General features: G+C 40.3%; 1 protein-coding gene across 1 annotated transcript; it reads right to left on the reverse strand.

Annotated features, from left to right (window-relative positions):
* Positions 1 to 612: 612 nt before the first annotated feature.
* LOC115379016 (phospholipid scramblase 1) lies at positions 613 to 6715 on the reverse strand. The gene is made up of 7 exons (XM_030079669.1): positions 6638 to 6715; positions 5824 to 5915; positions 5052 to 5094; positions 4397 to 4617; positions 3999 to 4160; positions 3325 to 3486; positions 613 to 2815 (listed from the first exon to the last, which is right to left on the reverse strand). The coding sequence occupies exons 2-7, from the start codon at positions 5890 to 5892 to the stop codon at positions 2783 to 2785; spliced, it is 690 nt and encodes a 229-aa protein (XP_029935529.1). The 5' UTR covers positions 5893 to 5915; positions 6638 to 6715; the 3' UTR covers positions 613 to 2782.
* Between the last annotated feature and the right edge of the window lie 3981 nt (positions 6716 to 10696).

Below are 10696 nucleotides of genomic sequence, written 5' to 3' on the forward strand. Positions count from 1 at the left end.
AGGTTAACTGCTTCAGGTTAGGTGGAGAAAATAATACGTTCTCATAAACCCCAAATACCTTTCCATGTTATCCCCCATAAGGACATCTGTATTTGATGTAATCAACCCAATTCTTTGCTCTACTGGCCAGAGTTTTGAAGGAAAACAAACCACATTTATGTTTAAGGTCTGAAAAAGTCTGAGAAAATGGTAAAATTAAAAAAAAAAAAAAAAAAAAAAAAACGTATTCTGTTTTGTTTTGTTTTTGGAGGGGCTGACAATTAGACAGTGAATGCTTCAAATAAACTAAAGTGAAACTACTGTGAAATTCACCAGGAATGATAGTTTTTACATGAATTAGAATGACTGCTTATGAGCTTTGACATGAGTGCATAAAAATTTATAGCTGTAAAGTGTCATACTGTAGTTTGGGGGTTTTGGAACATCAGGTTGCCGACATGTGTTTAATGCAACACAGTCTGTTTGAGGGCCCCTGGTGTTTGGTGTCCAATCGATCTGGTGATTCATGAAGCTGTGGTAAGTGTTAAATATCCGGTAATCAGTTGCATTTCTGCCTCATGAGAAAAGCAGCAAAAAACAACAAAAAAAAAAACAGAAGTAAATACCGTATACACAACAACATCACTTTGTTTTTATTTGTGTGTTTCCATGGACTCTATTTGCACAATTATAGCATAGCTCACAGAGTTTGCGTCTTTGCATGACTAAGTGTTTTATTAGTTCACAGTATTAGTGCAAAAGTAGAACATTTAATTGGTTTTTCACATAACTGACTGGCACTTTATACGAGAAGAGCTGAGATCCCTTTTTTTTTTTTATCCCATTCTGACTTTATTTTTTGGCTTGAAAAACACAACCAAAGAGCCTTCAGAGGAAGAAGCACCAAAGTCCCATCATTAATAAGCATGTGCTATGGAACTACATTCTCCGACATTAGGCCTGCCAAATGAATCATGTGACAGTTATAGCACTGTTAAACCTAACCTCAAGTCCAAAAACTCTATTCAGATTTCCTTAAGTTGCACACTGCCTTGACAATGCTAAAGCACTTAAACTCTGAAAACAGAAAACATACACTGCAAAAAAATCCCATCTTAACAAGCCATTTAAACTGAGGCTGCCAATGAAGTGGGATAATTAGGGTAGGGTGGATAATTTTTGCAGTGTTGATTCATTTTCAGTGCCCTAAAGTCAGTTCCTGTATCCCAGTCAAGTCATTTTCTCTATTCCAATTTGACATGTGTTGTGAACCTACATAATGACTTGACCATGTGACGTGCATGAGTTCTGGAGAAAGTAGACACTTTTACCAAGATGCCTCTATTTAAGATCTTTTTACGGTTATAGTGTTGACACAGCAGCTACTTTACAATCTGGTGTCTTTGCTACAATAGCGAAGTTAAATGTTTACATCCTGCCGTCCCGTATTTGACTTCCCACTGATGATCAAACTCATCAAATGACAGTATACTGCATTAGAGTTGATGCACAGCACCGTTAACGGGAATCCAAACAGAAATCAAGGCTTTATCTAACTGCAGTATTGCCGTGTTGTTGTGGCTACACTGTTGGTTAACACAGCAGTGAAGATAACTCAGCCTACGTTCACTGTCCAGTTGATATAAAGGAATGCAAAGTAAGTATGTTCAGATGAAAATATGTTTTAATGTAAAAAAAGAGGAAAAAAATGCAAAATATTATCTCTCTTTGCAGTCATAGTATCACTTGCAGGTGTGTAATTCCCAGTGCCTAGATTACAGTAGCATGCATTAAAACCTGAGTTTGTACCAAAATATACAGCATCATCAGACACTAATATTGGAGGAAATCATATGGCATAATATGTGAGTGTTGGAGCAGGTATTAGGTTTGTTCATTTGGCTTGTACAGTGGGTCATTCTTTAGTGAAATGCTGACTCCCTCTTGTGGACAAGAGTGGGAAAGTACATGAAAGTAGTAATCTAACCAAAAACACCACCAGCCTAAAGAGCTGTGAAATTCATTTTCATTATGCCATTGAAAATATTACTACAATCACATTATATTTTGTTTAGTTAGAACACACACACACATACACACACACATGCACACGTGCAGGCACACTGCTATGCTGACAAATAAATAAATAAATGAATAAAAGTCAGTAAATAATACATTTGAATATCTTGGCTACAGAACCATCACATTCCATGACTCCTTCAGTTTGAACACAATATAACTACAAGCGTATTGTTATATAAATAAATAACTTCACAATTCTAATTAGGACCAAATCAGACAAATACAATGGGTCGATCACTTTTGCACTCGTATCATCATGCCACTGGTCTTTGTTTTCACAGCTTGTGTGTTGACAGCATATGCCTGCAATGGTGTTTTTCTTTTGGCTTGTTATGTGGTCGATGGGTGAAAGCTTCCAATTCAAGCATTTTTTTTGTTCTAAACTGAGGGTTTTGGGCCCAGTGACCACAATGTAAACACACAAAGACTATGTCACAAACATAATCTAAAAACACCCCACTGTGTACTCACAACCCTCACCAGATTCCTTTTCAGAAACAGCAACGTGTTCTAACATCCAACCTGAGTAGTTAAGACTAAAACAAACTCTCTATTCCATTGTTCATGTTAGATTAACGCATTTTGGAACCGCTTGGTCCTTTCGCTAAACTAGCCATTTGAAAGGTGTACTAGATTAGGACAGTTAGGGCAGATCACCATGGCTTTATGGCCTTGTTCCTCCAGGAATGTTGTTTGCTGGCTGCGAAATCCTACTCGGCTCCTAGTTGTTAGAACTCTCAAAGAACATGAAATCCTGTAGAGAGGCAAGTCAGAAAGAAAGATGGTTTTAAGAAAATTAAGCACTGGAATGACTTTGCTCTAATGCTTAACTGAAGTAAAAATGACAGAATTTTTCTATCACTGCCAAATCTACAGTGAAAGCACATTACAGTTTGAGCAGTGAAGTTCAACTTGTGCTACTACAGTAGCTGCAACAAACTGTTTTGCATACGGGGTGATTTGGGAGGTTTCAGGACACGTTTTCCACAAAATGTTGGCTAACTAGTAATTGGTAGGTAGATGGCATTTCTAACAAGCAGTCAAGAGGAAATACATCATTCTCTGTGGAAAGCAGGCCACATGAGGCATCTGCAGCTGCGATGACCACATTTTTTAGCGGCTTACTAAACTACTGCTGATGAGCCACATGGAAATCCTAAAACTGGTACCTTTTAAAAATATGCTAAAATTACAGTTAATCCTGTCAGTTATTTGATGATATGAATCATATAGGACTACTGGAATGATGATTGCCACACTTACAATGAGAAAACATGCACCAATCATCACAGCCTTCATCCTCACATCCAGATCCATGGGAAACTGGATACCAAAGTTGTCTGAGTCTGTGAAGGCCTCCCGGAGAAGGCCCGTCCACTGCTTACTGATTTTTCCAATCTTACTGGTTTCATCCATCGTCAAAATCTGAGGAAAGAGCCACAGTGAACATATGCTGAATTGTGTGGTACTAGGATGCAGATCAGTCCCTAACTTGTTTGGTTTCATTGGAGGGAGATCATAGGACAATTCATAATGCCATGCAATCCCAGCCACATAAGCAATGGCTTCCTTTTAGTTTGCCCAATTCTGACTTCAAAGCTGCTAGGGAGGAACTGGCCACGGTAATACCATGCTTCAGTTAGCCCTGCTCTGGGTCTTGTGAAAGGTCTGTATCACTGACCCGAATCGCCTTCACAGCTCAATCTAATAAAAGCAGCTAAGCCACGGAACAATGGCCACACTGTACCACACAAGCGCGTGCCCTGTACGACAGCTTCAACTGGGCCACAACCTGCCCTGATTAGAAACATATTTCCTGCTTGACAAAAGAGCGGGACGAGGATCTCTTACTAAAAATGCCCCGAGGGCCAGAATATTACTGTGTATGTGTTATGTTTTCACAAATGTAATGAGTTTCTGTGTTTGGATAAACCTACCTCAAAGTCAACATCTGGAAGGCAGCTCCATCCACAGAAGGGTCCATGGATCTTCAGCACAGGCTCTCTGTGTTCGTTCTCAACGATGAATTTAGGCGAGAACGGGTGCCACTGTTGTAGAACGTATCCCACTATGTTACCCGGGGGCGCCTGCACCTCCAGCTGAGTAAAGGGTTGTGGTAGAGCAGAATGTGATTGGTTTAGGGTAGTCATATCCTCAGAGGAAATGTTTTTTTTTTTTTTTTTTTTTTTTTCAGTAAAAGACACATAAAACTGGAATATATTAAGAGGAAATAACAATATACATGGTGAAATTTACATTAAATGTGTGGCTGGAGCAGACTGAAGAGAACAGCTTTTCCACATAATATCAGCAAGTTTAGGAGAAGTTCCCCCACCTCTTGTAGACAACAAGGGAAGAAGCAGGACATGCACTTCAGCGGCCTGGTGACAGTGATGATCTCTTGTCCATAGTTATCGAGGACGCGGATGGTGAAGGAGCGCAGGGGCCCGCAGCACTGTCGGCTCAGACAGTCGTTCTCCTCCACGGCGTAGTACACATTCTGTCCCATGACGTTACGCACTTCATACTTGTTGTTACTCTCGAAACCAACAAGGGCTGCATGTATGAACAATATGTGGACAACTTTTAACACTAAAACAACTACATATCGCCCATGCCTTCTAAATAGAGATGTGCTTAAGTCCAGTTTTTCAAGGCCTTTATTTAAAACAGGCTGTACTGTGGGTAAGCTTAAGAAAGAGGAAGTTTCTTGGATCCAAATAATAGATGTTTAATCAGTTTCCTCTTAGATTAAGTGAAAGGGTAAAGAGAAATGTAAATTAGGGTTCTGGTCTGTTCTATACAAGCCTGCAGCAATTGTCTACTTTTCATTTTCTGTGTGATTACATATTTTAGATAAATTATGAAACTTTAATAGGGCATATTTAAGAGTGATTTCCATGATAAGCCTAGTGACTAGTCGACTACTGGACCACACTGGCCCATCCCTCCCTCGAAACAGAAGCAGCAGTAGTAAGATGTTTACTAACCTTCAATGATCTCAACTTTCTGTTTGATGAGGAGCTGATCCACCTACATAAGAAGATGAACACGTGCAATGGATTTTAAAGTCTGAACCAACCAAGAAATCTCTGAACATATTTTTTTTTCTTTCATTTGCAGCAACTTCATGTTTGCAGGGGCCGTGAGGGGAAAGTTTATTAGCATACATCTGCTCATACCCAGGAGCCTGTCAGTAAAAAAAACAGTGCGGAGACCACAGTGCGGCTAAAATAGAGCGGTTGCTGATAATATCTCCTGGATACAGTGATGATCACTGTTAAAGGAGGGGAAAGTACTTCGTTACTGCAAATGAATACTTAATAGGCTATGAGACCAAACTGGAGGCTGTATTAATTAAAAGCAGATTGTGCAGTTTCAAATGGGATTGCATCCCACCTTGTTTTGATGTGATAAAGAATGATGAACTCCATCCAATTCGCAAAAGATTGTAACTAAGAAATGCATCAGGAGTTCAGGACAACTTGTTTACCTCATCATAACCCAAAATATAAGAGAATTTGCTCCGTTGTTTATGTTTTGTGTGCATGTGACATCGAAACAATAGATTCAAACAGGTGCTTAAAAATGATACATTAATTCTATGGGTTATTAGTTCTGGCATGAACCTAAGAGGTTTTATTCTTCCTCAGCCTTATCCTTTATACTAGTAAAAAAGTGGTGTGCCCTCCAATTTGAAACTGCATAGTCTGCCTTTAAATAAACCTCCATAATTGGCGGGTTGTGGGTTAAAATACTCACCTGAGTCAGGTATTCTAAGCCTGGTGGACAGCCTGGTATTCCCGGGCTGGGCACAGCATACATATTCATTTTGTCTCGGGGTGGAGGGCGACCTGTTCATGAATACAGGATATCATCGAGCTCTCAAACAGTTTTAACCTGAGATGCAGATGCAGCGCCATCTCCTGTTTATTTAAGTGAAACGCACAAACAAATGAGAGAGCTCCAAAATAAATCTAAACCCCGGCAGGTGGATCGTGGGCAGTAGTGTCTACCCATCAGTCCCACGGAGCTTCCCAGCCCACAGCCTACGACAGCCTTGAGCCCCCACCTCATCCTTTTGTGCGGAGTGGCCATGCTGGCTTGCCAACATGCGGAGCAGAGGGAGCCGTCTGCAGCCTGGGGCGAGCGGCTGCAGACGTGCACAACGCCATGTTCCCCCTGCTCTGATCTGGCAGCGTGATGCGCTTTAGTCGCAAAACAACACTGGAAATCCTCTTACTCCGCCACTGCACCGTTTTTTCACATATAGGCCTGCTCGGATGCCTCCCCCCGTCTCAATATGTAGGTCATTTCACTGCAATCACTTTATCATTTATATCAAACTCATATTTCGGGTTTCGTTTCCTCTGAGGCTAAAAGGCTACGCGCCAGGGTCTGTCATGGCTAAATTAGGAAAATGCTTCCCCTGCCAGGGAGAGGGGTGAGTTCTCACGACAAGCGACGAGTTACTGTCACCGGAAGAGAGAGATCAAGTTACATTAGAGGCTACAGAGGAGCTAGACAACAGACAGACAACTGCACCGCACAGACAAATGACAAAGAGTTTCCTTACCAATATTTAATCCCACGGCTCAAACAAATAACAGGCCACTCCGGAACCAAGCGCTTTGGAATAAACCTATAATCTCATTGGTCCACGTCATTGTATTTCCCATGTTTACACACCAATGACAACACAGGAGTATAGAATAGGATGTAATAGAGTAACACACTGAGCTGAGGACAAGAGTTTGACAGCATTATATTTTGTTATTCACAACTGGTATTTAGATGCTTCAAGGCTCAGTTGAGGAAGAAAAAACAACAAAACAAAACAAAATACACAGATATCATTTTTTATTGTAATCTCCCCATTCACTCAAGCAAATCATAAACTTTCCATCTGCTGAGTGTTGGTGTACTAGCTCTGTACCTGCACTCTCATGTAATACAGTAAAGTATTATGATACTTTGAAATCTATGCTAATTAATAATTGAATCATTTTCCAACCTCTAGCTGAACACGATAAAACAGGTAAACTGTCAGCTTGTGATGCAGCTATGTGGAAAGGGCATCTTCAGAGAGAGTTTTGCAAAAATAAAACACCACCTACACATGTAGTCCAGATAGTTATTTTTAAACAGCAGAACATCAGAACATACACAAGCTATGTGTGAGAGAGATGCAATGGCAGCACAATATGAAGGCAAATGCAAATAAAATGTAATGTTAGGAAGGTAAATTAGATGAGATATTGCTTCAGTAAATTCAGATTTTGACAATTATGAACAATTTCCTATGCTGAGGAGTTTTGCAGTAGAATTAAAATATTTTCCACACACAACACACACACAAGTTTGGGTATGGGCAGTCTGTAAATACAGTGATACAGAAATTAGCTGAAAAGATAAAATAAAATTGATTAGAAACAATGTTTTGAACCACAGATTCTCAGAAAGGATGAAGTCCTGGAAAACGTAATTTCCCACATACATAAAAAAGAAACATTATTCCAGGAAGTTTGTGTGTATTGTGAATATGTATGTGTATGTATGAGAGTTGGTGAGATTCCAGCTGCTAGATTTGAAACTAAGGTGAGGTGACGCAATGAATGTAACTTGGCCTGAGGCTCACCAGCATAAGAATTTCTCAGCTGCTTTGTACAGTAATTAGCAAGTACTGAGTGTGTTTACATGCACACGCTGTTCTCAAAACTAGCTCACAAACCAATTAAGGTCGAAAATGCCATAAGTTGTTGAGATGCATGTTTGTTTCCTGAACAACACGTGTCCTTGAGTACATAAAAATGAAATATTTTGAATATTACCATGGAAACAGAACTTACAGAGACCAACATACCCACCTAAACCAGGGAGGCATTCACAAGATAGCATTGTAAAGCCTCATCCCTGAAAATATCACTCTAACTTTGCTATCTCTCAGCTTCATCATCATCAGTATATGATGATATGTGGATTATTTATGGCACAAAGTATGACATTAACATCCACACATAAAAAACACTCACTATGTCCAATGTGTTACTTAGGCAATACATAAAAACGGAAGAATTTCTCTGCTGTAAAAGTAGCATTGCACCTCTGTAAATCTTGTATTTATAGTGTCAGATGTCACCGTATGATCATGTTACATCTATTCTAGCAAATTGCATGTTATGGGAGACTGTAGTTTTGCTGACCTTAAAGCCACTTGTGGATACAACCATCCCTTAACAATTCAGTTGAGGAGTGATTCTGAACAGCTGTACCCACAAAGATTTACTCCAAGTCCCTCTGCTGCATGCATAAGCAAGCGAGGTACGCTGGTGAAAGTTCACCGGGAGTGCTTGTGCAAAAAAAAAAAAAAAAAAAAAAAAGAAAATGGAAAGGCGATTGAACATGAAAGCAAAAGCACAGAATGAACTGAGGTGGACAGCTGTGTTGTTGTATAGATGGAGGCTGCACCAAACTGACTGATGTAATATGGCACTTGGTGGCCATATTGAGTCCCCACACCTTGGTTAATAACCCAATACTGGCTATCTCAACTGTGTGACATACTGTAAAATGGCTCTTTTTGTCTCTCTGTTCTTTCTACCTGTGTCCCCCTGTGTGCAACTCTGTGTCAATCCTGCCCCCATCAGCTCTGTCAGACAAGTCAGCTCATTTGATGGCCAAATTGCCAGTCATCATCTTTGATGCTCAAGAGATGTCAGAATGAGAAGCAAGTCACTCATAACAGTAGGAACTTCACAACAGTCTCCACTGCTCTGTATGAGCAAACATGTTGTTGTCGTTATGGATAAAGAAAAGCAGCGCTTCAAAAACAAATACCTCAGGTCTCCATTCATCCGGTATTAATTATCCCTGCATATTTAAAAATGACATCTTTGCCGTATGCTGACATGTTTCTTCTGGCAGCTGAAAGCCTCTTTTCTGTTTAGCAAGTGCTCAGCACTGCCCCAAATGTCCAAAAGAGTGTAGTGCACTTTTTTCTGTCTCTTAGTAGTCAGTGGTCGTGGTTAGGGTCTCTCCCTCTATAGCTTGTGCCTGAACTGATACATTGTATACACAGTTTATCAGTTCAAGTGTGTTCTGTGTTCCATTCTGCTGATACAATGTATCTGTTCATGCAAAGCCCATATAGAGAGATAACCAAGGCCACTGGCTGCTGTGAGACAAAGAAAAAGCACAGTGCCACACTGTGTCATCCCTCTTTTGTCCACAGGTTTCCACACACCACGCTACAATATGAATACCTTTTTTTAGGGTGGCAGCTGCCACCACATGCCACCCTCTAGATCCGCCATTGACTCTCGCTGGAAATCAGTCATTGGTCACCCTCAGCAACGTGTTCAATCACACTCCACCAATCATAATCTCTCTTGACAGAGGGTGGTCTGTTTAAACTAACCTTGTCAGTCTACAGCCGATGCTGCTTGTTGCTGCTTGCTCACTCAGCACCACTCCAGCCTCTACCAGCCGGCATCTGCTTTGTACACTGACTAGTGGGATTTACTTCCTTCCTGTTGTGAAGAACAGATTGGAGATTTCTTCCCTTTTGCCTAATATCTCTGGGTTTTCTAGGAAGTATATCTTGGCTCCTATGAGGGTTAAGTCAGGGGCTATCACCCTCTTTTGTTTGTTGTAAACTTGTGGGCCTGTTAAGCCCTTTGTCAATGTAAACAGTGATTTGGTGCTTTGGAGAAATTAATCTCTAGTAAACTTTCAACTAAATACCTGAATTGTAGTTGGACATAACATCTATGATGCAAGGTGCCCATTTGACAACACCATCAATACTTGCTCTCACCTTTTTCTCTTTGCACTAACACTGCCGCTTCAACATCAGTGTTCTACCAAATGGCGAAAGGTTTGATTACATTAGATTTTCCTTTTATTTAGTGAAAAGTAATTGCAGTGCTCAGAAATGCAGGGTTTTCAAAATAGTGCGTATGTGTTTTGTGTGTAGGTGCGATTGATTTTGCTGATGTATGTCTTGCAGTTACAAACAAAGGCTTTGTCAGAAAATATTTCCAAGTCAAGAACAGTTTTCTCATCACATCGTACAATTTATGTTTGTGCAACTTAAAGTAACAGTCGAAATTAGGCATGCTGTCACATCTTCCAAATACTTAAAGTGTAAATTATAGGAAATTTTAGTGAAAGTTAGACAGTAACTTTTCATAGTCTTTAACTTCTTCTCTGCTGGTGATTTTTAATGACTTTTCTTCCTGTTTATTTAGTTCTTTTTGTTTTTCTCCAAACAACACCTGCAAGACACCTTAACAAACAAGTGATGTGCACATGGCTATTATGTGTGGGATGGTCTATGTATTTACCACTGGAGAGCAGTGTTGAGCTAATGATGCCAGGTTGCTTGGCCATTACTAAGACTAACACAGAAATTGCTTTTTCACTGTTAAAGAAAATAGTCACAAATGGATTTATTAACAGGGATGATGATAATCCTGCAAATACACACAAGCACGCAGTCTCTCTCTCTCTCTCTCTCTCTCTCTCTCTCTCTCTCTCTCTCTCTCTCTCTCTCTCTCTCTCTCTCTCTCTCTCTCTCTCTCTCTCGCTCTCCCTCTCTCTCTCTCTCTCACACACACACACACACACACACAAA

Source organism: Myripristis murdjan, chromosome 20 (assembly GCF_902150065.1).
Source record: "Myripristis murdjan chromosome 20, fMyrMur1.1, whole genome shotgun sequence".
NCBI classification, from domain to species: domain Eukaryota; kingdom Metazoa; phylum Chordata; class Actinopteri; order Holocentriformes; family Holocentridae; genus Myripristis; species Myripristis murdjan.

What these genes read in the sequence shown, in the direction of transcription:
- LOC115379016 (XM_030079669.1), bottom strand. Translation starts at nt 5,892, where the DNA reads ATGAATATGTATGCTGTGCCCAGCCCGGGAATACCAGGCTGTCCACCA. An exon ending in TCCCTTGTTGTCTACAAGAG is followed by an intron (nt 4,161 to 4,396) that starts GTGGGGGAACTT and finishes CCCTTTACTCAG; the next exon opens with CTGGAGGTGCAGGCGCCCCC. An exon ending in TTCCAGATGTTGACTTTGAG is followed by an intron (nt 3,487 to 3,998) that starts GTAGGTTTATCC and finishes CTCTTTCCTCAG; the next exon opens with ATTTTGACGATGGATGAAAC.